We start from the raw sequence: 27,308 nt of genomic DNA, 5'->3' as shown, positions 1-27,308 counted from the left end.
ATCTTCTCAACCAACATCTCGAGTTATTTCCTGATGTGCCCTACCGAAGTCACTTTATTGTACACGATGTGATGGTGGGATGCAGTACTCATGAAACAGCACCCATACCCGTCTTAACCCTACAAAAAGAAAAGACTAATAAAGAAATCGAATATCTACCTGAGCACGATGCAAATGAACCCAGCCACAGCCGTCGGTGCTCATCATGTATTTTGGTTTCCAATCCTGATGGCACTTATAGAATGTGCAAGGATTATAGAAAAGTAAACACTGTTACTAAAACCGATAGTTTCCCATTCCACGTATGGAGATTGTGCTGGCAAAATTAGTAATGCAAAGTTTGTTTCAAATCTGATCTTCTAAAATGCCTTTGGCAGATACGATAGAGTGACAGAGCAAAAGAAATACCTGCATTCCTTGAAGTAACCCAAATGGACTTTTTCAGTATAAAGTCAAAGCATTTGGTATAAAACTCGCTGAGCGACATTCCAACGTTTGATTAATCACATTATAATGAACATCAAAAGATGTTAAAAGGCATTGATGATGCAGTTATCTATAGTGATACATAAAGAACATTTGAAAAATACTGCGGTTTCTTCGAAAGTTGTTGAGGCTTTGTCCACCATCAATCTCTTGCGAAAAGCGAATTTCGATTTAATGTGACATATCTTGAGATGTAGTCGGAAAGGTCAAGTAAAACCAGTCAATGCTAAGGTCGAAGGATTTCCAAATTTCACATCCTACTTCAAAGAAACATTTATCGCTTTCTCGGTATGGCTAAATACATCGAAAATGGCTGCAAACTTTTCAACAATAAACTGAACCAAGTTGACCAATTTGTTACGGAAAATGTAGTCAATTTTAATTTGGACAACCTCATGCCGAACCAGGTTATTTACCAGCAAAAGCCCTATTACATTATTTTCCGGTTTGTCCATTCCAGATTTTCAAATGCTCCATCAAAATTGCTGTCCATGCAAGTGATGTTGCAGCAGTGCAGTTTTTGTTACAAGAAGACAATGATGCTGTCGATGAACTGGTATGTTATTTTTAACCAGGCAAATTTAATACTCATCAACAAAATTAACACTATTGAAAAAGGAATGTTTAGTCTAATATTGGCCCTACAACACTTTGATGCTCCATGCGTTTCTTACATGTGGAAATCCTGAAGTCTTAACATCACAACCCTCTCTGTTTTCATCAGTAAAATGAAGATCTGAACAATCAACGTTTGCTCCGTTGGAGTCTACATATCTTTGAAATTAACATGTTATCAAACACTTTAAAGGTAGAGACAACCCTATCGCTGATTGTCTCTCACGACCTAGAACATATCTTTAAAGAAAGCTTTACAATCTTTTCTTTTTATGGGGAAGAGTGTTAAATGATAATCCGTAATCATGTAAATTATACCGATTATTGTCATAAACTTAAATATACTATTAAGTTAACGAGTTAGCGTTCTTGTAAAACGCCCACTTACATTCATGTGTATGTTAACCACTAAAAACAGGAAAGTTTACGTATTGAAATGTGGTCAACCTACTAACCACAGACAAAGTACAGGACTGGTTAATCAACTGACCACAGTTTACGCACAACGGTTAATCCTACGTCATTGTACAATCACAATAAGCCGAGAATCGAAAGCTGTAGTTATGTTGGTGCTTAGTAGAAATCCACATCAGAAGAAAGCCTCATGTAAAAGAAAACGTTATTTACGAAACAACCAAAGAATCAGATATATATTTAATCCATCAACGGAAGAGTCAATTGTTAAAGTTGTCTTAGATAAGTTTGAACATTTACATTTATTTTATAATGTTTAATCAATTTTGTTTAGTATATTAAATAAATATCTTAAGAATTGACAGCAACTTCACAAAGTTTTAATTCTTTTGTAATGAGCAATTGGAACCAAATTGGCCATTTTATTATTAGTCTGGACGTTCGTAACAATATATACATGCTTAAAGATTGGTAACTGCATATTTAATTTATAAAAAAAGATTCTCCGATTGTATAAAATGATTTTATTGAGCTTTCGACTCGTTGTTTCGAGCCTCTTTATTAGAATGAGAAATTACTATTTAATTTCTTTAGCAATATACCAATGAATTTTAGCCCTTTTAGATAGCCTAATTGAAAATTAGACTATTTGAAGAACTATGACATGTCGCTGGATCTTTAAACAAATAAATATAAGTTCTTAATTTTGCCTCCAAAGTCGGGAATTATTTGGCGAATTTTTTACGACGCCATATTGATACTTGTGACGTAGATAGTTGAACACGTCTGTTTCCGTCAATATAATATTATATTGTAGGAGGTGATTTTGTTGTCGTTTTTCTGTGTTAAAACAAGTAATGACAGTATTTCAATAAAAATATTAAAAAACAAGTTGTCCGGAAAGTACGGGTTTCAAATCAGCTCAGATAATTCAATTGATGTCTGAATGCGTATCTGATTCGAGCTCGAACTATGGGTTAAGGTCGAGCATTTAAACGACTTCGCATATGACGAACCGCTCGCAGGAGATGGTGATGAAGTGATACCCAGATGATCCCAATTGAATTATCCTGCACCTTAGAACAACGAAAGGACATGTAATTCCACCTTGTGAATGGTAGCTGTTGTTTTCTCCCGTTTGAATAAAGATAAAGTTAGAAAATGAAATGTCACACGTTTCATGTAATTGCAATGCGGTCATACCGATTTGTTAGAAGGCGCATTAGAGCACAGATGCTGTAATGAAATAGGACCAGCGAAATGACATTCTGATGGCAAGCATTGAAAATATCATGTATAAAACAGCATGCCAAATTTGGGCCTTAGTTCATGAGAGGCTGTCCTGAAAACGTCGGGCCACCATTATAGATATTAGACGTTTATCGCCGCCAAGCATCCCAACTAAATATGTAAGACTGTAAACCAGGCGATAAAGAATGTTATCATCAAATACTGCTTCATCAACAATAATTAGTCCAACCTTTTTATTTACTTCAGTGCCTCTTGAGAGCTGTGGCATAGTCAGAGATGGTTGAAGGAAGTTTTGTGGGTCTATGGAAGGGAGAATCGCTTTTACCTGGTTGTGTTTTACCACTTTATTCGGAAAGCATATCCAAGTGGTTTAACACAAAGGTTAGATACCATCAGAGGGCGATGATGGAAAGGTCTTTTAACCTGTTGCCTTTGCTGAGTTTAGAATGGTCAGGAAAAATGCCTAGATGAAAAACCAAATAGGAGACAAGCAATGGATGCACTATACGGTAAAGAAAATCTTTCTTCAATGTCAGTCTGGGAAAAAAAAAGAAAATTATATGGAATTAAATCAAAGACAAATGTAAAATGAAAATAGCAAGCCACATGAACTTATCTTATAAGGTCTTCACACTTGAGTGCACTGCATCCAATAATGGGCATGTTGAGCATTAAACTACAATAAAAAATTATCTATGAAAATAATTAGTTAAAATAACTCGAGTGAGAGATAGTCATGTTCAATCTGACAAGTATATATACCATTCAATGTTGCATACTGTAATCACTGTGAAAGGTCATGTATATCAGTGCCCGATGGGAGGCTAGAGGGTACTATCACTTGCCTATGAACCTCAGGCTGGTGGTGGAAGGAGGTGCCTTACTTCCATTCCATTATAGTTGAAAGTTCTTGTTTATTAGACATGAAAAGAACATTCTTTTAACTTGTTCAACATATCTCTAGAAATTGATATGAAAATAATGGTTACTGATGCTTCTGGGCCTTTTCTTCAAAGATGCTTTTGTATTCTTTTATACCAAAATTTAAAGTCTTTGTAAAGATGTGTTTTTCAAGACGATGGCACGATTTACATAAAGACTGGATTCACAACATCTTCACACCAACTGCATGTAGTTCTTTCTTCAAATGGCGAATCGTTTGTTTCCCAAAGTGCATACTTCAACATGCTCAGCTATCACTCAGTAGATGGTAATTTCTCATCGAGAGAATATGCCTTCAGCGATGGCTTATGGAGAGTATGTCGAATAATCTACAAAACATATATCGAATTTACATATGACAAAAGAAAAATTAACATAAACAAGCGTAAACTTACTTGTCTGCGCTTTCGATCGGTTATTTCGTCCTGTAATGGTTCAGAATCCCAGCCACGTCAATGGTTGGGATAGCATCTTTCTTCAACCTTCTTTGAGCCTGACTTCACGCTCAAATTAAGTCAAACAAGAATTAAATGCGCAGAACACAGACAAGAGGTAGAGTAGCCTCAAAAACCCGGTCTATGCTTACGCATAAAATTTCCATTTTCTATGTCTTTGCGGCTCTGTTTATTTTATTAGGAAACGATGCATCGAAATTCCTTCTGTTTTTAAATCTTGGCGCAACTAATTTGATTAGGTCCGCCAGCAACACAAAGGTTTTTCTCTCCGTTTCTTATTAAGACTACTAGTAGAATACGCCATGTTGAATATGTCAACTATCTACGTCACAACTCATTAGCATAACACCAAAAGTTCGCAAAAAAAAAAATGCTGAAAATCGACTTTGAACATCCATAAAATCACTTTCACCAATCCAAATTATTCAATTATAATTGCAGATTTAAAATCACTGCAAATAAGGTCTTTCAATTTAGCTACAAAAAAAGAGGCTAAAATCGTGATATAACCCCTTTAACTTGTAGACGCTTAGATTGTTCAATTAGATTAGCAGGTGGATTAATGGATTGACGGAGTGAAATGCGTTGCCATGGGTTTGTGTATTGTGAATATGATCAGTGTTAATATTAATAGAGTGTTATGTTGTGGTTTTGGTGCTGTTTTAGTTCCTTTGTCCTTTTCTTTGTTGTGATATATGATGGGTATGTCAATATGTCTGTTTATTGTGTCGTTGTCCCACCGTTCCAAGCTTTTAAATTCGAGTGCGTGTTTAATATGTGCGCGTCCGTGTATTTTAGTTTCGTGCAGTCGAATTGTGGTTGTTTCCGTGGTATGTTCTGCCGGTAGTGAGTTTGGATCTCGTCGTTTTTGGCGGTTTTGTGTTCTGTGAGTCTTGTTTCGATTTTGTTTGATGCTTGTCCCATGTATTACTATGAGCCATCTTTACATGATATCATGTGGATTGCGTCAGTTGTATCATAAATTAATGTTTTGTCTTTATGTTTGGTGAAACAAATTTGAGTTTTTGTGTAGGTTTGTGGGCGACGCTATTAAAATGGTCGAAGAAATCTGGCAATCAGTTCTGCTGTTCCATTTATGTATGGTAATGTGACGATTTTACTGTTTCGTCCATTTTCTTGTTGCTTTGTCGTTTGTATTTTGTTTTGTATTTTGTTTATTGTTTTGTTTATGAAGTTTCTAGGTAAATATTTTTAATAAATGTATTATACGTAGTTGCGTTCTGTTTTCATAATCTTCAGTGTTACAATGATTGTTTATCCTGTTAAAATGTGTTAAAATGTAGCTTATTTTGTATTTTGTTGGTGATTGCTGTTGAAATCGAGTATTTGGCATGTGTGGGTGGTTTTGCGGATATACTTGTATGTTTAGTGTACCTTCATCTGTTCTGGTTATTTGGATGTCGAGGAAAGTAAGTTGTTTGTCGTGCTCTTCGTCTCTAGTGAAGGTTTTGTTTTTTGTGGTATTGTTTATGGTGTGTAGGATTAACTAAGTTTTGTCTTTCTTGACTATGCAAAATATGTCATCGACATATTATTTCCATAGTCCGATGTTTGTGTTGTTTGTGACTGATCCAATCACATTAATCCACCTGCTAATCTAAATAGACGCTCTAAGTGTCTAGAAGCTAAAAGCATGTTTAAACAATATTTCCTCATTTTGATGAAAGCTCGAAGCAACGAGTCAAGAGCTCAAAAAAAAACCATTTCACACAATCCGGAGAATCTTTCATTTTTATATATTAAATGCCTGGATTACCAATGTTTAAACTTATAAACTTTAAACTTCAGGGAAAGATCCCCTGAAGAAGATCCCCTATAAGCAATCTCTAAGCAGGCTTTTCTGGATGAATCTATATTTTTCGTGAATTTTTTCAAATAAAATAAAATAAAATCAACAATATTTTGCTGATTCTACTCGGAGTTTTACGCCGTAAGGCAATCTTCATACAACTGACCAATTGTTTATTATTCACTGATTGGAAGCATGTTGAATCTCTTTAAAACATTGACGTGCAACATCTAAGTCGAGGTCCTTGCATCTTTTCCATCAACAAAGCGCACTCTTCAAAAGTTTTCCAAGATTGTTAGGGAACGCATATTACCATTGTGTATTTATAACCTGACATGGATGCATGAAAATTATGTAATTGAAAGTATTTTGCAATTGAAATTTTGTTTGGCGAGAAAATTTGCCAGACTATATATAGCTCCCATTTCCAACAACTCCTTCTTCCTGCAAGCTGTGCAAGTCTTTGTTTTTTCCAGCTTCAACTAATTGTTTACGTGTGCAGTGTGATAATATTCACAATTGGGCTAGTTATTTTCATAAACGTGGAGTACGTGTTGGTATATTCTGTTTTATTGGTTTCTTCGATGGTGCAGCGTGTGTGAATTTTGTAGAAACACTTTCTTATGCAGCTTGGTGTGGAGGGTATTTTGCTTAATTCTTGTGTGTTAATTCTTCTCTATCTAATGGGCTTTCTTTGTAGTATAAGTTTTGAAAGGGGAATTGGGTGGAAAGGCAAAAAATAAACCGCTTCGATAGATCGTGTCTCTTTAAAAGGATATAAGTATATCTCTTTTGAACAAGTATGTTTCAAATATTAATTTTGTTGCTCAAAACTGCATGTTTGAATCATAAAACAATGGAAGAAACATAAGGAAAGAAACAGAATTCAATTATGTAATCTGAGGCAAGGTATTAAACTTACTTTGGTGTTATGGTAGCAAATACTATTTAAAGCGGCTAATGTAGGATTTTAAAGACTTTTAGGGCTTTTGCATATCTAGTGGTCGGGTTAGGTTGGGACTACACTAGGAGTTTAAAAGGCACTCACATCCTTTATCGAGTATGTGCAAAAATAACAAAAATAGTATAATGGTTCTGACCTATAATTAACATTTTCTGTGTCACTAAAAGACACATTGCATTCAATTCGACTAAAAAATTCAGTAAGTATACCCACCCAATATAGACAAATTTTAATTATATGTCTGAGTCATGTTCAAACTAATAGTATTTAACTTCCACTGTAGCCTGACCACTAGTCTATTAATGTAGCCCTAATGTCCTGACTACTAGTCTTTTATATACTATTTGTTACATATATTACCGAAAAGCAAATTCAATACCTTGCCTCTGATTATATACTTGAATTCAGCTTTTCTCCTTTTAAAAAGATTGTGTAGTTCTTGCATCTTTGGAGTTTGTTTTACAATTTCAACCAGAAGTTTTCAGAATCCAAATTAATTTTCAAACATACTTGTTCCAAGGCAGGGTGCTCAATGAAACATCTCCCATCCATTTTCTCCACCATCATTTTTTCTTTGTATGGCACAGTTTTTAAAATAACAAAGACACTCGCTATGCTTCATATTCTAAGTTCCTGTTGCCCCATTTTATACACGTACAAAGCTTGTAAGCACTCTAGTATTTATACAATAATATACAGAACACTCAGCAAAACACCGTACAATTGACTCTATATACAGACAAAATTACCAAGTATTGGTTGGTTTCTTTGCAGATAATTGTAAACATAGTTTTTAATTCTTCCTCTTACTTTTGTACGTGTAATTAACTGTTGTTAATATTCCATATGCTCCATACAAGTAGCTGTAGCCTACAAGTTTCATAAAAACGCAAGCTTCACCAAATTTTTCTTCGTCTGTGTGTTTGCGCTAAGAGACGGCTCGGAAGACGATTTGGAGTCTACATTTGTTTCTAAACTTTTGTCAAATGTCATAATTTACAAAATATAATGCCAAAAATCAGAAAAGTATCTTTAAATTTCATATTACGAGGCTCAAGCGCACAGCATTTCAATTAAGAAATAAAAGACGTTTATTGTGTTTGCATAAGATTATGCAAACGGAGGAAGCCTTTAAGGAAGTTGAGAGCAGATCAGTGCATTCCTGAGACTGGAGGTTGAGGTTGCAAATGCTCGGTGGCCTCACAAACATCTACGAGGCTTGCATAAGCCAGTGCATACACGAAAAACATCTTTTAGTTCTTTATAAAATAAAATAATGCAAAAGACAAACATTTTATTTTTCCGCTAAAATGTTTTCATGAATGATTTGCAAATTATCTTTGACTGATTGATTGTTTTGAATGAATTAATTGGTTGAGCACAGATGTATTTGCTCAGGCTTATGCAAACACAGTTCTAGACCAATTAGCACACTCGTTTCATTGTGTTTTTTTTTATAATCTTAATTGTTGTGACTGGGACAATTTCCTTAAGTAAACAACGTTTTCATATCGAATAAATGTCCCGTTTTTTAATCCAATTTTTTATTTGAGGCCGTAAAATTGCAGGTTTGAATACAAAAAAAAAAACCTGGATAATGATAGAGTTTTTCGTTGAAATTTGGCAGGTGTTTTTAATCAAATCTATATTTTATAAAAATGCAATAAAATGATGACTCAATGTTTCGTCACGGGGTTATTTAAGCAAAATTCTTTGGCGGCATTATTGATTCGGAAAGGTTTTCAAATTTGAGTGATATTTAAGAAATTATTGTTTAAAGGTAGTTCAGAGTTGTAAAAAATAGTTTGAAGAAAATAAAATTTTACATCACTACATTCATTTTACACTGATTAAAAGACCAAAAATAGGTCTTTGCCTTTAATAATTATTACTGAAGAAAGAAGTTCTAACAATCAGTTAAAACAGTTTTAATTTAAAACGTGTGTTAGTGCGTTTTTGTGTTATGCAGTGGAATATGCAGAATACAATTCAAAAAAACGGTTTATATATTTGCATATAAAAATTTAATAACTCCATGTATAAAATGCAAGCACTTTTGGTGTTTGAAAAATTTTAGCTACATAGTACAGGTCGCTTGCGATACAATCCTCACTTTAGAATCAAGCAAGCACTTGGCTAGCAACTTGAAAATAGATTACAAATCAATTATAAGTTTGGATGATAAATTTATCTGGCAAAAATCTCTTTGAAGCAAAAATAATAAAGGTACAAAATTGGATACCTCAGAATAAGATATAAATGCTTTATTTCACTATTATTAGTTATCATTCACAAACAAACATCACCATGATTATTGAATATTTTGGTTAGTTAGTTTTAGTGTTAAGTTTGACAGTATCATGTTGTTACATGAAATAGTGCATCGTTCGTATACAAGTAAATTTCTCTTCTTTTTCTATGAAGTATATCTTCATATTTACACCTGAAGTTTTAGTTTAGAACAGACGAGAACGCAAGAGATTCTACTTTCATACACATAACATTATTTACAGTTCAATGACTTACATTGAAATGGTTTATATTTTCTAATAAAAAGGCTTTACGTACTTGTTACCAATAGTCTATCATCTTATTTTTATCATGTTCTTTCACACAACCTTTCATAACCTTCCAAAATCTTTGGCGTAAGAGGCGACTAATATTCCAAAACTAATTTTTTCCAATATAATTTATAAGACGCCAGCATCAAGAAACTTGCCAGAGTAATTCATTCCCTTTCTTTAAAGATCAATTTGTTTTAGTCTCCACTCAAAATATGATGTAATTTAAAGGAAACGGTCAAGGCCGAAATCAACGCAGTGGTATAATTGGGGACGTAACTCAACATATTCATGAAAGTCTTGAGGCTGCAGATAATATTGAGTTCAAAGTACACTCTAAAAAATGCACAACAAGACAAGCAGGTACTTATACAATTCTTAAATTTTCTTAAGATTGTTGATTTGCTATTTAAACTAGAAAACATACCTAATTCTAATGTGTTGAAATTTAAAACTTCTAACATTCATTGCAAAGATTTTTGTTAACATTTTCTTAACAACGTCTTTCTCTCAATCTCAATTGTTCTATCGTTTATATTACGATATTTAATTTTCATAGAATCTCATATTGAAAGAATTTTGTTTTCATTTTTGTTTTCGTTTTTGCTTTCATCTTCGTTTATGTTTTTTTTTTCTTTCTTTTTTCTTGCAAAAGATGATAGTTGGTTTTCTTCGATCTTTTAATGACTTTTATAATTTTATAAATTAATTTCAAAATAATAAAGTCAACATTAGTTGTCATTAACTTGACCTTTATGATAATGTTTTTGTGTACATGATTTAAAGCAATTGGAATAAATCGTTTAATAGTTTTACTTATTTTAATGTATTCTTTCTACTTTGTGTAATTAATACAGGCAGTCTAATAAATGAAACAAAATGCAAAAAGACTTGTCAATGTCTTAATGAGAACTTTGGACGATGGAAAAACAATACGTGGCAACCATTTTACTCAGGTAAACTTTAGCAAAAACATTTTTAAAAGTTTGAATAGCAATAGTAAAAAATGCCAGTTGCCTGAATGCAGTCTTAGAACGAGATATTCAAACTCTTGCATTTCCGAAATATGATCTGTTTGTTTCTGAATGCCATAAAAAATAAGCTTTGGGCAATTTAGACATGCTGGTGTTTCTTTAACATCGGCCATGTACAAAAAATTACCCTAAAATTAAAAAAAGAATGTTATCAAGTAAAAAGATTTTAAATTTTAAATGACATTAATCTGTATGGTTTTTTTCTGAGATACCTTCTAGAAAAGTCAACAATGTACGTATTTTTCGTTAAATTAATAAGCGCAAGAGAACTTGAAAAACCTTTAATCCAAGTACTACTGCAGATTGAAGCAATTTTTATATAGATATTGTAAAAATAAAAGGAGAATGCCAAAAAAGTTACACGGCCTTTTTGTACAATATATTCACCAGGATCTTTGGGCCGTGAGGGAATTAGCTCAGGTTGAACGCTTTCAATATCGTATTATGGATAATATAAAATAATAACTCCTCTCAATGCAATGATGAATCGATCCTATTACGATGTCTGCTCTCTGGAAAACGTTCTGCTTATCAGTGTTGTCTCTACTCGTGCTCTAATTATTTTATTGTTATGCTAATAAGTGAAATTGTTTTTAGATTACTAGAGATTTAATTGCAACTTTTCTTTAGTTGATGAGACCATCGTCTTAGTTTGTACAATTTCTAGCCCATCATCTCGGATTCATTAATGTCACATGAGCAAGAGAGAAAGGAAAACTTTGTCATATAAGGGGGATTAGGAAATTTATATCAAAACAGAATATAACAAAAACATTTTGTTTATTTTCTTCTTCTTTTTAATTAATGGCATACACAATCGTTAAGTAAGCTAAAATTAGTACCGTAGTAAGGCTTGGTTTAAAAGAGTAAATGCTTTTTCGAACGCATATTCTCAACAAAAAGTTACATTCTTATGTGTGAGATTATTTAACGTCAAAGATATAGTTACAAAGTTCCAAACATATCTACGGTATTAATTTCCTAGCCCATAAAAGCTTTTGACCTCACATCGGCATTGGGATGGGGAAAAATCTTTGACGGCTGCTATTTTGTTCGGATCTGGCCGAATACAATTGAGAGGGACAACATGACCCAATATACAACTCTAGAACGGGAAAATGAAAACTTAATGGGCTTTAGTTTGCTATCTAACGAATGGAACCTACCAAAAATATCGTTGATATGGATAAGATGATCATCAAATGAGCGTGAGTAGATAATAATATCCATCAAATAAACCAAATAAATTTGGTATTGGAGACATTGCACGACAGTATGCATTAAGCGTTGAAATGTGGATGATGGGTTTACTAACCCAAAAAGCAATGGAAAAAATGCATATAGGCCACTATGTGTTGCCAAAGCAGTTTTGATTTTGAGCTGCCAAATAGCCGGACCACAGATGAAAGCAAGAAAATACGAAGCTGCATGCAGACAGTCAAGGATGTTTGTTTTGTGCGGAATCGGATGAGAATGTCGTTGTTTGATCTTATTTAGCTTGCGGTAGTCCACACAGAAACGTTTTGTCCCATGTGCTTCAAGTGTAATATTTCTATTCATGACACTAACATCTTTGGTGCCATTAACATTTTCAATCTCGTCACAATTGTCTGCAATTTTTCCAACAGGAGAGTGGGAATTTTTATTAAAATTTGTGGAGTTATATTGCGATGGATGTACCTTCTTTCTCGACATTTCGCGTTAAATTGTTACTTCTTGGCTTCACGACCGTTTTGCTGTAAAGAAGAGTTCTTAGTTTCCCAACTGTGGCCAAAAAGGGTTGTTGTTGTGAGCATGATACTGATAATACTCAAAGGGAGGAACATCAGGCCAAATTTGTAAATCATATTGAGACACAAATAAATCACCCAGTAGGACGGATTGGAAAATTCTGATATAGACTATTGGGGTTGTATTTATCATCCATTCTACAGTTGTGAGCCTTATGAGCAACTATATGACAGTTGTTAAAAAATAGGTAATCTGGCCAACTGCTGTACGGTGGTTACGGCTAGAATGTATACCCAAATTTGACTGCATATACTACCTTGTCGGTATAAGTCATAAGCCGGCTTTGCCGAAAACTGGAGTTGTTCATCAACTCATGCAAATTGTACTACGTAAATATTTATCAAACATATCGTTGCATTTAACTAATCGTTGCTTTATTGTATGTGGATTGCATGTTACGTCATAGCCGCCATGTTGGTGGTCAAATACTTAGCATATTCACTTGAGCAAGTAAAACATCTGACACAGTCTTTTAGCTCGTCATAATGAAGCCATTTATAATCTTTGAACCAGGGTGGATTAAAAGATCGATTCTGTGATCCAAATCTACGTTGGGGTAACTTGAATTTTTTTTGGTAAATAGGCACTTAAACAGAAAAACGTCGTATTAACATTCTAATTAGTTCTACAATCCTTTTAGATTTCATTTATTAAGGGCTTTGCAATTCTGCGAGACACTATACGTTAGTAAATTCACTATAAATATAAAGAGAACAAGAAAGAAAAACTGCAGGACATTTGACTTCTTCAGTAATTTTCATTATCAAAGCATGACTTTCAAAGCATGGGAGATATTCCCATGAAACAATTTAATAATAATAAGCGAGTTTCTTACGCTTCTCTTTTACAGAAAGAGAAGACTAATTAATATAAGAACGTAGTCCATTTGTAAGAGACGAAATGCCTTTGATAATGTTGATACAGTGGAAAATCTAGTTTGTCACCATGGACAATTTATTTCTGTTATTGTATCTTTTTTGTGCAAACTAGATGATTGTTTTGAAGCGTTTGAATTGTGTTTAACGCTTCAACGAGGAATTTCACTATAATTTAAAATGAAATACAGGTATGATAAAAAGATTGCTTCATGGTTGGTTTGTTTTTTATAATTTTTGTCTTGCACTTGTTTGGAAGTACACTCGTAAGAAGTGCACTCATTCACTACGCTCACTAGTTTGTTTTTAAATACTTCTCAAATGGTGCATAAAAATCGTAATAACTCACTAACCATGAAGTAATCTATTATTTTCGCACGTGCCAGCATATAGTATTTTGGCACAAAGAAGAAAAATCTCATGACACTTGCATTTACCTCAATGCAATGATTTTGGTTTGATTCTGATGAACTTTGTTTATTTTAAGATGAATGGAATATCAATTTGGAAGTTTCTAAAACACGACCAAAAAAAGTCAACAAAGGATACCTGTTTATATATGGAGATTCTGTTTCTTTCCGCTTTTGGGGTTCTATTAAACGAAAAGATGTTTGTAGGTCTTCATTCAAAGCTTGCAGAGTTTTTCGCCAATGGATATATCCTATTGGAAACACTGAGTTTTTAAAAATGGACGACTACGACTTTTGTCCCAACATTGTCATATATTACATAAAAAAGGTTCTAGGAAGTGAACTAATAAAAAGAAAGGAAAACGTGTTTATGTTAAACTTTGGACTTCATTACGTACGAAGTGTTAATTTTACGACATTTAAAAAGCTTGTTGATGATGTAATAGTTGTGTTGCAGAACCGTACAAAGGAGCTCAAAACCAATGCAACATTTGTTTGGAAAACTACAACAGCAATCCGTCAAGGACGTGGACACAACACTGCCTGGAGGTTTTACACACAACAGGTAAAACTTTAGAGTCTCATAATATTTCTCTCAGTTAAAAAAGTGTTTATATACAAAAATATTACCATAAATAGATACATTTTAAAAAATTGTTTGTTGCAGCTACAACGTGCATTGTTTTTTATGTCATGAAAAGTAAATATTACACAATGTTTTTTTTCTTCTAATTTCAAATAGAAACACCCTCTATCATAAGGAAGACTATTAAAACAAACCAGTTTAGTGATTTTAAAAACAAGAAAATTCAGAAAACTATACAAGCATCACTTATTATACCATGCTTGACACGGTGCTTGTATCTTGTCTATTTCTGTATCAATACACGTTTTTTTCAGTATAGTAGCGAATATTATGCATATAATAGATATATATAGTATGATAGTTTCTACCATTGTTAGTAGCTTCTGTATAAATATTCCAATGAAATATTGTTTGGAGCAAATGATGAGTTTATTTACAAAATAAATAGAGTAAAAATTAAAGTTTAAGATTAGAGTCAGTTTTGTTTATGCATGTGAAGTGCTTCGTCGAGAAAGCAATATCGGCAGTGCCAATAATTTGAAAATAAGAGGATAATTTTGGAATAAAGGTTATGTTAAAAGGGTGTCGATAAACACATGAGTTTTTGTCAGTTTTGGGGTTGTTTTCCGTTCGCGTGAATTACATCATCGCTCACACGATCGAATAAGTATACCACTATATATTTAACAGAATGTGGAGTAGGATCTTTCGATGAAAGGCAATTTTCTGTTTTGAATGAAGTAAAAATTAGTAGGATGTTAATGTCATTGCAGAAATGCTTGATAATGTTTGTAAGTCTGTGTTGTGTGTGTCGCGAATGATGTTCGTAATTTTTTGTGATGGTCGTTAAATGGGATGTTTTTATTTTAGCTTTGAACTTAATATTATTGTTGTCATGGAAATATATTTTGACTGTTTTATTGGTAAAGTAAAGCTAGAACGAGTTGTTTAATAAAATCAACGTGATGTTTCTTTTCCTGCTAAAAGCCGTTAATGGTGCTTTTAATAATGCTCTGTAACGGCAAGCCAAACACGTCAAAAGTGTTGTTTTAAAAAACGCTTGTTGACATCCAGTGTTTATGTCTTGAGATAAAGAAATTGATGTGCGAGAAAGAGAAAATTTGCTTTACGAAAAAGAATAATGGTCGAGTTCGTATCCAGTCCATTAAAAAAACACAAAAGTGCAAATGCTGCCATTTTCAAAATAAAATTCGATTTGAAAATAAACTTCAATGTTTAGGAAAACATTGTCCATTTTCTGAAAATGATGCTCACTTTAGTCTGTTTTATGAGGTAAATAAGCAATAAACGTGCTTTTGAAGAAGCATTTTAATTGTCATGAATATTTTTAAATAATTTTAATTACAGAATACACAAAAATAGCTATCACGCTACGTCCGAAATTATTGGCGTAGCTAGCGGTCATGCTGGTCATGCTCAGCATGACTAAAACTTTCCACAAAAATTATTTCAAACAAAAACTTATTAGAGTCATTGTAGATTTATGATGACTGATTGTTTCTTTGAGATTAATTTATTAACATATAACATTTTGGAACGAAAATCAAATAAAGAATTGCTTTTTGCGTCTTAATAAAGTATTCTACTAAGATTTATCTTGCTACCAGGTAAAAGCGTAAACTAAAACTTATTTTACACTTATAAGCGTAAATCGGTCATGCTATCAAAAAATATTTTTGTATTCTGATTGGATAAGAGCCTCTGAGCATGGTAAAACACGACATTTTACGTCATCCGGTTATGCAAATTATCAAAGGCATGACCAAACTTAATCCCGCAAGTAATTTTCTATATAAGTGATTTGCAGTTTGTGTACATTCAAAACATTACAAAACACTATCTTTATAATCTATCATATATTTCCATACTTATATATGCTGCCGAAGGAGATATCATATAAGGCCAGTGATATTGCTAGCCTTGCCTATTGTCCTCGGATTTAATGTTTCTCTTCACGTCATTGACGATGAAGGGCGTGAACTGTCGCTAGGGGCATGCTCCTGAGGAAATGTTTGAATTTTTGCTTTAGGAGGAGCGATTTCCAGCGATTTGGGAAAGGTCATTGAAAAATCGTAAGCATAAGTTTTATCAAAACCCATTTAATCTAACATATAATCAAAAAATTTAAAATCGCACGCATCCCCGCATATTTTAGTTTGTATTATGTTACATATGAATATCAATATAAGTGCTGTATGAGTAAAATGGCATCACAACGTGATCATGTATATGTTTTGAGGATTGTTTATCGTTATCTAAGAGACTACATAGTTTCCATATAAAATATGCATGCATAAATGTCAATTTCCTTACTTTAAAACTCTTATTTCTTCACTTTGCCAATAACAGTAAAATGTTCACGAAGTAATATTTCGAATGACTTATCTCTCGCAATTTCCCTTTGAAAAGGGACTCCGAGGAGAGAATTTTGAAAGCCGAGTTGTGTTGATAAGAGCATGGCCAAAAATTTTTTGCTAACAGTTTGGTCAACAACCACCAGTCAGCATCTATTCATAAAGAGGTTTTTAGAGGTTTCAATCGACCAGCTTAGTTGCATTCTTCCAGAAGTTCAAATTCAATCACCTTCTATTCTTTAAAATGAAATTTCCAATGAAGATTGACGAGAAATAATAAAGGAAAAAGACCTATGGGGCTAAGTGGGCCATTTCTATGCGATGTGTTTTTATTAGGTAAGCAATAAGACAAGTTCCCAACACGGTGTCGAGTATGGTTATCACATGGAAATGTCAGCACCCAAAGTAAGCCAAATTAAAAATTGCATTATTATGGTACATCATATATTCAAAGAAGGCCTTTTGTCAGACAAAAGCTGAAATCCTTGATTCACACAGCCTTTCTTTGTCATCTCCTGACGAAGTCACCTTGTACATGTGTAGTACTTCCTATCCTTAAAATTTGATACGTGTAGCCTAGAGTGATACAAAGTGCTGTCACGTATCCGTAGAGGTTCTGAAATCTCTGTATTTCGTCCCTAATTCACGGAGCTGCTATATTTGAGATGTTGCGATAGGTTATGCAGGTCTTAATCCGGTACATTGAGACACGCCCAGAATATGTTCAGTAAATTACGTGTTATCTAAAACGCTTCAATTGTCTCTAATTATATGCAGCTTTTTCTTTAAATGTGTCGACTAGTTGCCAAAGCAAATTTCTCAGCGTAAATTCCTCATCCGGTTCACGCAAATCAGAGCAAAATTCTACAATTATTCAAAGGCTGTCGCCAACTTTCCTCTCCAGATTTCTAGCTGAATGGAATCTCTTAATTTGTAGCTTTGTCAACTTTGTGGAAGATTTCAATTAAAGTTCCAAAAAATTCTCTTAATTCGTCTTCGCCATCATCCATTTTGATTTATTGAACTAAAATAGATGGAAATACATTAATCTTAGGTCAAGGTTTTGATTAAATTCTAACGGAGGTGGCAAAAAAATCAAAATTGTGGCATATGCAGTTCCGTATTTTTTTAATGGACTGCTTACGAATTCAATCTGCATTTTTTTTGAGATAAAAAATTTTTTCTTGCCTTTCTCACACGTCAATTTTTTCTTCTCATACATCAATTTTTTGTCTCGCACATCTATTTCTTCATCTCAAGAAATAAACACTATATTTCAACAAGTGGTTTTATAAAACAACAATTTTGACCTGTTTGGCTTGCCATACTCTGTCTGTGAGTATGCGTAATAATCCAGTTCTGTAAAAGTGGTGAAAAACTAAAGTAGCTCAACAGTAGTCCTAGGTGGAAGGTGGCGTCTACATTAAGCAGGTATCTTGTGTTTTTGTTGATAAAATTGTTAAAAAAGCTAGTTTGTTTCAGTTTTTTTGCAGCAACGGCACATTATAGCAAGCAGCTGCATTTTCCGACAATTCTAACGTAACAGCGCATTACTGTACCCTGTTTTACTGTCAGCTAGTTCTGCAACAACTGCACCTTACCACTATCAGTTTGGCTGTTTCCAATGTAAAAGAACATTGTTTTTCTACTTGTGATCTGCAGCTTTTTTGTTTACTACAGTGGCACCTTGCCACTAGATTTTATTTAGAATTAGCAAAGCTTGAACTTTTAAAAGTCTTGTGAAAGTTTTGTGAAAGTTCATTTTTATGTCGATAATATGTCTTCATGTTAGGAAATCCTGCATAAAGAACTTAGACGACATTGACCCATGGTATTTCTTAAATAACTCAGCACTTTCTTTAAACAAGAGACTGATCTTTCAACAGATGCATTTCTTACTTACATATCATCATTCATCTTCATCAACTTTGTGAATTCACTAATACTAGATTGAAGATAGAACTCAAAACATATATATTTCAGTAATTCTGCATATGAAATTTTTTTGAAAACTTTATCCCTAGATGAAAAGCAAAGCTGGCTGACGAGCATTGTTACATCAAAAAGATCAATATACATCTCCTTCGGTTCAATAATTTTCTCTGAAGGACTTCATATGCTTTGTAAATCACGTTGGGTTTCAGGCAATTGCCGTTTGTCGGGCATAGGTGTTTCTGTCTGCAGTTACATTTCTTTAGGTAGTTGTTCTTGTTCTGGGTTGTTTCTGGGTTATGTCTCTTTAAAATAGTCTTGTTGTGTCTGGGAGTGTCTGGTTATAGTCTTGTTGTTTCCTGGTTATGAAAACTTTCATAACGTACAGAATACGCCAATTTAACAATCGACATTCGTGGTTACTACAGCTTGGTATAATTTAAGCTTTTTTTGTTTGAGCACGGCAATTGTGTAATATTTGACGGAAATTCTGCACTAATATACCATAAAAACATTATTACTCTGGAATTGACTGAGCAACAACGAAATTTTTGGCCTTGTTCTTTCAAATATGTGTTAAAATATTTTACTTTGGTAATAACCTAAGAGATAGGTGAAACTAACCATAAATTTAGGTTATAACAATTAGAAATATGTAAATTTAACCATCAGTTATACATTGTAACTAAATTGTTTATAGATAGTGGTGTACGTGATTTTTGCTTCTAGGAACTATATGAGAGAACTTGTTAGGACTTTTCAGAGACTATGTCTGTGTTTGAATGGCATTTTGTGAAGCAAAGTTTATGTTCGTAGGCATGCCAATGAGCTTTGACATTTGGCCAAAAACCTCAAGCACTGTACACTTCGTTGTTTTTCAAAAAAACATGTTAGCAAAATGCATTGTTCTTACACAAAAGTGATAATAAAATTAGACAATTGCCATTCCTCTAAAAGGCTAAAAGTGCATTTCTGAAGCATTGAAAAATTAAAATTTTTCTAGGGAGTCTTAGGACCCTTTTACAAGGTGAACCCCTCATCCGTTCCATAACTGATGCAATCTGATTGAACCACCCTGCTGCAATAAAAGATACAAGGTTTTTTTAACTCGTAAACCTGAAACCTAAAATTGGTCTCGTTTATAACATAAAGTACACAGATCCTAAATAAGCTTTTGAAATTACTAATCAAGTTGCTACTTTATACTTTATGGTTAGAAGTGAAGTGTGCAGTACTACTATTAATGGTCTTTATGTAAAACTAAGCTATGATTCTGCGTAAATTAATATATAAATTTACGCTTTTTTTAAGTTAGTTGTTTAATCAACCCCAATCCGTCTTTGAGCTTTTCTTACAAATTGTAAATTTGGTTTAATTTTTAGAGATTAACGCTTTTCGACGCGTACGCCATGTCAGAAATGTGTAAAGCTGGTTTCTACGTAGCTGACGTGTTTCCACTGAGTGCATCATATTTACCTGGACCATTTGATTCTACTCATTATCGTGACAATGTGTTTGAGTCGTTGGGAAGAGATTTAGAGCTTTTTTCGATTGCTGGTTTGGATTATCAACCAACAAGGGTGTGCATTGAATAAGACTTTCTCACAAGTACAGACAATCAAACGTATTTTTCTTACATTTATACATGTTCTATCTTACAACTAATACTAGTGCTTATTAAAATGTATCAATTGATACCGTGCAAGTGCACATATCTTTTTGATTAATACAAAATAACTAGTTCAAAAAGAGTAGTTTCTTAAATGTTCAAAACGCAAACATTTTTGTGTTAAAAAATATAATGATTGAATCATGATTTTGTAAGAGCAAAATAGTTATAAAACATTTAAAATACATGACAAATTTCTTAAGAACAAAAATATTTCGGCATACTTTATGCCATCTTCAGTGCGAAGTGAATCAATATAGGAAGTTTACACGATAATATATGTAGTAATAAAGCGGAAGTATTAAATAGTTATCAATAATTATTTACAATTGAGTAGAGTGTTATAAAATGTTTGTGTTAGGCTTATTAAAAGAAAAGAAAAAACTTCAAAGAAAATGGATAATAAATGATAAAGTAATAAATGCTATTTACCAGTCGAAGACAATGTTAAAATGCTGCATTTGTTTGTTGAGGTTAGGTTTAAGTTTCTTGATGTAAGGGGCGTCTTTGAGTTTAAGAGCGAAAGGAGTGTGAGCGAGTAGTCTCCCACCTTTCCACACAGATTAAAGAACATACAACCACGGAGTCACACATATTCACCACACTGCAAAAATAATCACACACAATCCTGCTTCCGTATCTTAGACACCGCTCAAACTCATTTTGCCCTTAAACTCAAAGAAGGCCTTTATATTAAGAAACGTAAAAATAACTTCTAGAAACAAATGAGCATTTTAACATTGTCTTCGATTTGTAAAAAACAATTATTACTTTGTCAGTTATTATCCATACATTTTCTTCGTACTTTTTTCGTTTCTTTTATAAAACCTAACACAAACAATTTATAGAACTTTACTCAACTGTAAATAATTATTCATAACGATTCGATACTTCCGCTCTATTACTATATACAAATTATGATGTAAACTTTCTATATACATTAATTTCGCCCTGAAGATGGCATAAAGTATTCCGAAACATGTTTGATCTAAAGAAATTTGTTTGAATTGTGCATTGAAATTAAACGAAAAATTTTTTTTATTGTTATAAAGAAGTTTTGACTAACATTAAGTCATCAGTAGATAACGTGCAGCCTTGTAACACTTTGTCACGGAGCTCTAAAAAATGTCATGACCGTTTTGAGTTCGCAAATATACAGAACTCATAAGCCAAGTCAAACGAGCTAACCACTAAATTACACAAGTAGCCGCAAGCAAAGGTAAATAATGCACGTTGTGCAGTTGGATGGTGCGATACTGATAAACTCTATCCTGATTATCAAGTTAAGAGGTCCCACGTAGAAAAGTTAGTTTTTCATACAAGTGTCCCAAAGAGCAAGCACTTGATGAAATTTGGCGGAAACAAGTTGCAAACAACATAGCCGATAATGTTAAAGTGCCTATATTATGAATTTTAGCCCCTTTTTATGATCTTAATTGAAAATTTGGATTAATTGAAGAACTATGATATGTCGTTGGACTTAAACAGATAAATATAAGTTCCTTAATTTTGCCTCCAAATTCGGGTATTATTTGCAATTTTTTTACGACGCCATATTGATACTTGTGACGTAGATAGTTGAGCAAGTCTGTTTTATTAATGTAATATTATATTATGGGAGGTGATTTTGTTGTCGTTTTTCTTGTCTTAAAAACAAATAATGACAGTATTTTCAATAAAATATTAAAAAACAAGTTTTTCGATAAGTATGGCCTCAAATCAGTGCTCAGATAATTCGAATTCGACATCTGAATGCGTATCTGATTCGAGCTCGGAATCGGTGGGTTATGTCAAGCATTTAAACGACTTCACATACGACGATGAACCGCTTGCAGGAGATGGTGATGAAGTGCATACCCAGATGATCCCGATGTAATTCTCCCTGCGACATTAAAACAACGAAGTGATGGCGTAATTCCACTCAGTGAATGGTAAGTTGTTGTTTTCTCCTGTTAGTAATATACATAAAGTTACTTTATAAACCACAATGCTCCCACGTTTCAGGTGTAATTGTCAATGCTGTCATACCGATTTGTTAGAAGGCGCATTAGAGTACAGCTGTAAGGTAATAGGACTAGCTTTGCAGAAAATGACATTCGATGGCATCATTGAGAAAATATCATGCATAACACAGCATGCCAAATTTGGGCCATTTGTTCATGAAAACTGTCCTTGAAAAGATCGTGCTGTCCTTGAAAACATCGGGCCACTATTGAGATATAGGAATGGACGTGCTTATCGCCGCCAAGCCTCACAATCATTAAATATGAAAGATTGTAAATTGTATGAGAAACAATGTTATAATCAACATTGTTTCACCAACAATAAATAGTCCAACCTTTTATTTACTTCAGGTACTTGAGAGCTGTGGCATACAGATGGTTGATGCGATGTTTTTTGGTCTATGGGATAGGAGAATACGGTCTTTACCTGCTTGTGTTTACCACTTTATTCGAAAGCATATCCAAGTGGTAACACAAAAGGTTACATACCATCAGTGGCGCGATGATGGAAAGGTCTTTTAACTTGTGCACTGTAGAGACTGTTGACGTTCTTTGCTGAGTTTAGAATGGTCAAGAATTATGCTTAGATGAAAATCAAATAGGAGATACATGGATGCACTATATAAGTTGACATGCAGTTTAATGGTTTGAAACAAGAGAACACAATAAAAACAAATTGGTGCAACTACTGAGAGGTTAAGCAGAAAGAATTAAATGAAAGAAAACCTTTTCTTCAACGTCAGTCTGGGAAAAAAGACAAAAGAAAAAATATATGGAATTTAATCATAGCATAAATGTAAAAATGGAAAATAGCAAGCCACATGAACTTATCTTATAAGGTCTTCGCACTTGAGTGCACTAAATCCGCAAAGGGCATGTTGAGCATTAAACTACAATAAAAAATTATTCATAAAAGTAATTAGTTGCACAATCGAGTGCGATAGCCATCTTCAATCTGACAGGTATACATAACATTCAATGTTATATTAATACTGTAATCATGAGGAAAGGTGTGTATATTAGTGCCAGATAGGGAGGCTAGAGGGTACTATCACTTGCCTAAGGTGAACCCCCAAGCTGGTGGTGGGAAGGAGGTGCCTTATTTCTCCATTCCAGGCAGGTTCCAAGCAATGTCTGACCACCACCCTATCATCTACAACTTCAATTTATTCTTTTTCAGTGGAGCCTTAATTGGAGCTTTGCATTTAGTACATTTGGGAGTACTTTTATTCCCAGTGCTATTTAAAATTTGATCCGCATCATCTGTTAGGTCTTGTAACTTCTGTCTTTCTGTTCCACTAAGTTAAAAATGCAGATCATTACATCCTAAAATAATTGTAAGCAATACCATTATCCCATACTTACAGCACGGATAAAGTGCATGACTGACATGCTTTCTCCTCGCAACATATTTTTTATTGCATCAGCCATGGATCGTTTTATTGGGAAACTGGCTGCACAAAGGTTGGGTGCTTTTCTTCTATATCTTTCCAATATTGTTGAAAGTTCTTGTTTATTAGACATGAAAAGAACATTCTTTACTTGTTCAACATATTCTACAAATTGATATTAAAAATAAATTGTTACTGATGCTTCAATTCTCATAATCTACAAAACATTCTCAAAATTAGCATACCATAAGATGGCTTCACAGACACTTCCCGCACTACTTCCTCACCCAACTTATACTTAGGGAAATTTATGTTATACACCACTTGTCCATCCTTTGATTTTTTCAGCAGATGAGAAAATATGTTTCAAGGCATTAAAATGCTTATCTGCAAAATGTTCCAAGCCATGAAAAATGAGTCATTTTTGGATGCCAATGGTTAAGGGTGGAATGAAAGCCTTAAAGACAACTAGTCTGGCTATCTGTGAAGTTTGCTTGATGTCTTTCAAAATTCTTGGCTTGAGTAGGATAGAGCATATCTTAACATATGCAATAGTTCCTAAAAGGTTGTGAAAGTGTGTTTCATGTATTGAGTGGTGACTATAGTATGACAACCTTGTACTATTCAATTTCAACATTAGCTTAGTATTTTAAGTTACCTATTGTATCCATATCCGCTTTGGGATCTGACCATGAGCACACGATGGGAATAATGCATCAGTGGTTATCATACTTGTTAGCCATGTGTCTCACAGTAGATTTTCATTTAGCTACGATAAGCTCTTTCAAAGCAAACTACTATAGTTTGAGCACTCTAATACAAATGTCGGCGAATACCACCCACCACTCATTGATTATTTAACACCCTTTCTCTTTGCCTGCCATCTTAAGTTTTTTAGCAATACTTTATTTACATGTCAGATATCATAAAAGTGCTTTGTTTCTTTTTTTCGTTTCGATCCACTTTGCAATCCTTTGTGCCTGTCACTGATGAAAACAACCGTGGTAAGCCCAGATTTCTCAAGAAACTGAAAAGATCTTTTGCTCCCTTCAGTTCCATGGCATTACTGGTACCAACTTCATTGGCCTGTTTAAAATCAAAAGCTTCCATCATCGAAAGTAAAACACTGCAATGATTTTCATCATTCGATAATACCTGAAGCAATTCAAAATGAACCAGCTTTGATGTTGTGTTGATCCAAATAGTGTAGACTCCATATTCGCACTGTGCCCCATAGAATCAAAGCGTCCATCTCATGACCATGTCTGGAAATCCGCATCACTTTTTTCCACATCTTCAATTAACTTTGACTGATAGCTTTCCCAATGCTTCAGAATAGCTGGAAACAAAAGGTGCATTGATGCACATGATAAGTCGACACACTATTTGCTGAGAAATTCATGTACTTGAACATCAGCATAGCCTGACTTATACTGACACCAGACATCAGTATACCAAAACGAGTTATAACGTTTTCAGCTGGATATCTTTCCAAAACCATAGGTTGGTTTCTTCACATAAAGTTCTTTTCAACACATTTACCACAATTTTGCTCTACAATGTGAATCGAACCAATATTTTTAATGTGTACTTTTGGATTTTTAGCCTTGCAGTTAAAGAAACATTTTTCAAATAACTCAACCAATGACATGTAAAATACCATGAACATAGGTTGTTCATGCGAGCTTGCTCCTTTATCAAATCTGTAACACGATTAAGAAAATTCATTATTATGAAGTACAACAGAGATCTATATCTTAATAAGATAAAATACCTGACTGTATTACTTGTGGTATCTTCATCTAAATCTTCACTCTGACTAGACTCTTCGAAAGAGGAATAGTCCATGTATAATTCTCATTCGAAAACCTCTTTAGCACTCGCTGAATTTCATCGTCTATATTAATGCTGGTCACCATGGATGTATTATGATTCTCTGACTTCGCTTCGATATTCATTTTGCAACTTCTGGGCCTTTTTCTTCAAAGATGCTTTTGTCTTTTTGTACCAGCTTAAAGTCTTTTGTAAAGATGTAAGTTTTTTCTTAAAGTGCTACTGAAGTGAAATTTTCATATTTCGTTTTTCGATACAAACGTTTTCTCTGTATTTTACTGATCATTTTGAGCTATCGCCCACTGAATTTAGTCGATGGGAACGCATCGAACTTTGCGTTCAAACATGGCATATTTGCTTGTTTTAATGGGAATTTGACTTTGAGTGCGTAACGTCATTTAAAGGACGGAAGTTCAATTTTAAAGCTCTTAGTATATAAAATTATATACGAACAAGCATATTTCAACTGGAATTTTACATATTTTATAACTTCGCAAAATTGCGTATATTTAGTGACAAATGAGCAACACGCATAGCAACATTTACAATCGATTAGAGTTTTATAAACTTCTTGAATTAACTTATATTTCTCAATAAATTGGGTGCCGCATCGTTGACGAAGTCTGCGGTTTTAACACACACGCAATGTTATCAGAAACTAACTGTAACGCGCTTATTTCCAATCATCCAATGTATACTACTTTTATAAACTTCTGGATTGGACTTATCATTCTTATCATATGGGTGTCGCATCCTTGACGTAGTCTGTGGATTTAAAACCCATGCAATATTATCACAACGCACATAATATAAGGAGAATAATTTTTTATTAAGTTAGTCAAACGTAACGATACACCGCAAGTTAAAATATGGCGAGTAGGCAAAATTCTGCAAAAAATCGTCGAGGAGGACAATATTGTGTTGCTGGTTGGCCCAACGGAAAAAGTTGTACAAACAGTCAAAAAACAGAGGGTGTCTCAGTACATCGTTTCCCCATGAATGACAAGGAGAGGCTGAGTAAATGGACAAAATTTGTTAGGAGACATAGGCCAAAATTCGTTCCTCAGCAGTACCTTGTGCTATGTTCAATGCATTTCGCAGATTCTGCATTCATCGTGAACGCAACAGTTGCAAAATCACTAAACATGAGACGATAATTGCGCTCTGATGCTGTTCCAACTATAGACTCTGTAAAAGGCATTTCAATCCAAGGTGATAAGAGCAATCGCGACCGCAGAGTTGTAAGTACAAAATTATACAAGTTAAATTACACAAGTTTGTATGCACAACCTGGAAATGCATGTAAATGTGTCTTATTATCTTCAACAGGTGTTGCGTGAAGTAACACGAAATGTAAAAGATGTTGAACCCGCTGTTAAACATACTGATGATGAAGGGAATTCTGACGAATGTAACACGACAGAAAGCGTTGATAGTGAACCAGTTACAGAGGATTCACCAGAACCGCTGCCAAAACAAATAAATGTATTGAGAATAAGGTGCTTTGTATAAATTTTTTTTTTTGAAATAACAGGTAGCTTACGAAATAGTCATAACTTGACCCGTTGGTGTAAATACATTTTATACAACGTTTGTCATCGACCATTGGAAATTTACGCACTGTTACCTATTCCACGTTTTAGGAAAGTGATGATTCCGATACTGAAAGTGACGGTTCTCAATCCAGTAATGAGCCAAATGAATTTTTTAATATCGGCGATGTCCAGGATATTATTGGTGATCGTGACATTACAGATATGGATTGGCAATATGAAGACGAACCGTTTTCATCACAAGATGAAGCTGAAGATTCCCAGTCGAAAAACAGTTAGGTGAGTTACAGCATAAATGTCGTAGAAAACGAAGTTCAACTTGTATGAGTATGTGCTTAATTCTGTTTAGCATGGAACC

The 27,308-nt window shown here is 33.9% G+C and overlaps 1 protein-coding gene and 1 long non-coding RNA gene across 2 annotated transcripts in view; one reads left to right on the top strand and one right to left on the bottom strand.

Annotated features, from left to right (window-relative positions):
- LOC124457108 overlaps positions 1-20,243 on the top strand; it is a 43,863-nt gene extending 23,620 nt beyond the window's left edge. The window contains exons 4-7 of the mRNA XM_047007397.1: positions 9,730-9,861; positions 10,356-10,454; positions 13,686-14,173; positions 19,884-20,243. Coding sequence (XP_046863353.1) covers positions 9,730-9,861; positions 10,356-10,454; positions 13,686-14,173; positions 19,884-20,096 — 932 coding nt within the window. The 3' untranslated portion in view covers positions 20,097-20,243. The remainder of the gene's footprint in view (positions 1-9,729; positions 9,862-10,355; positions 10,455-13,685; positions 14,174-19,883) is intronic.
- Positions 20,244-23,671: 3,428 nt separating this feature from the next.
- Positions 23,672-23,904, bottom strand: LOC124458041. The gene is made up of 2 exons (XR_006952962.1): positions 23,810-23,904; positions 23,672-23,729 (listed from the first exon to the last, which is right to left on the bottom strand). It is a non-coding gene; the product is annotated as an uncharacterized LOC124458041 (long non-coding RNA).
- Between the last annotated feature and the right edge of the window lie 3,404 nt (positions 23,905-27,308).

Source organism: Xenia sp. Carnegie-2017, unplaced genomic scaffold, assembly GCF_021976095.1.
Source record: "Xenia sp. Carnegie-2017 unplaced genomic scaffold, XeniaSp_v1 HiC_scaffold_6, whole genome shotgun sequence".
NCBI lineage: Eukaryota > Metazoa > Cnidaria > Anthozoa > Malacalcyonacea > Xeniidae > Xenia > Xenia sp. Carnegie-2017.
Note: the sequence above shows the minus strand (reverse complement) of the source record. Positions and strands in the feature narration are given on the sequence as shown.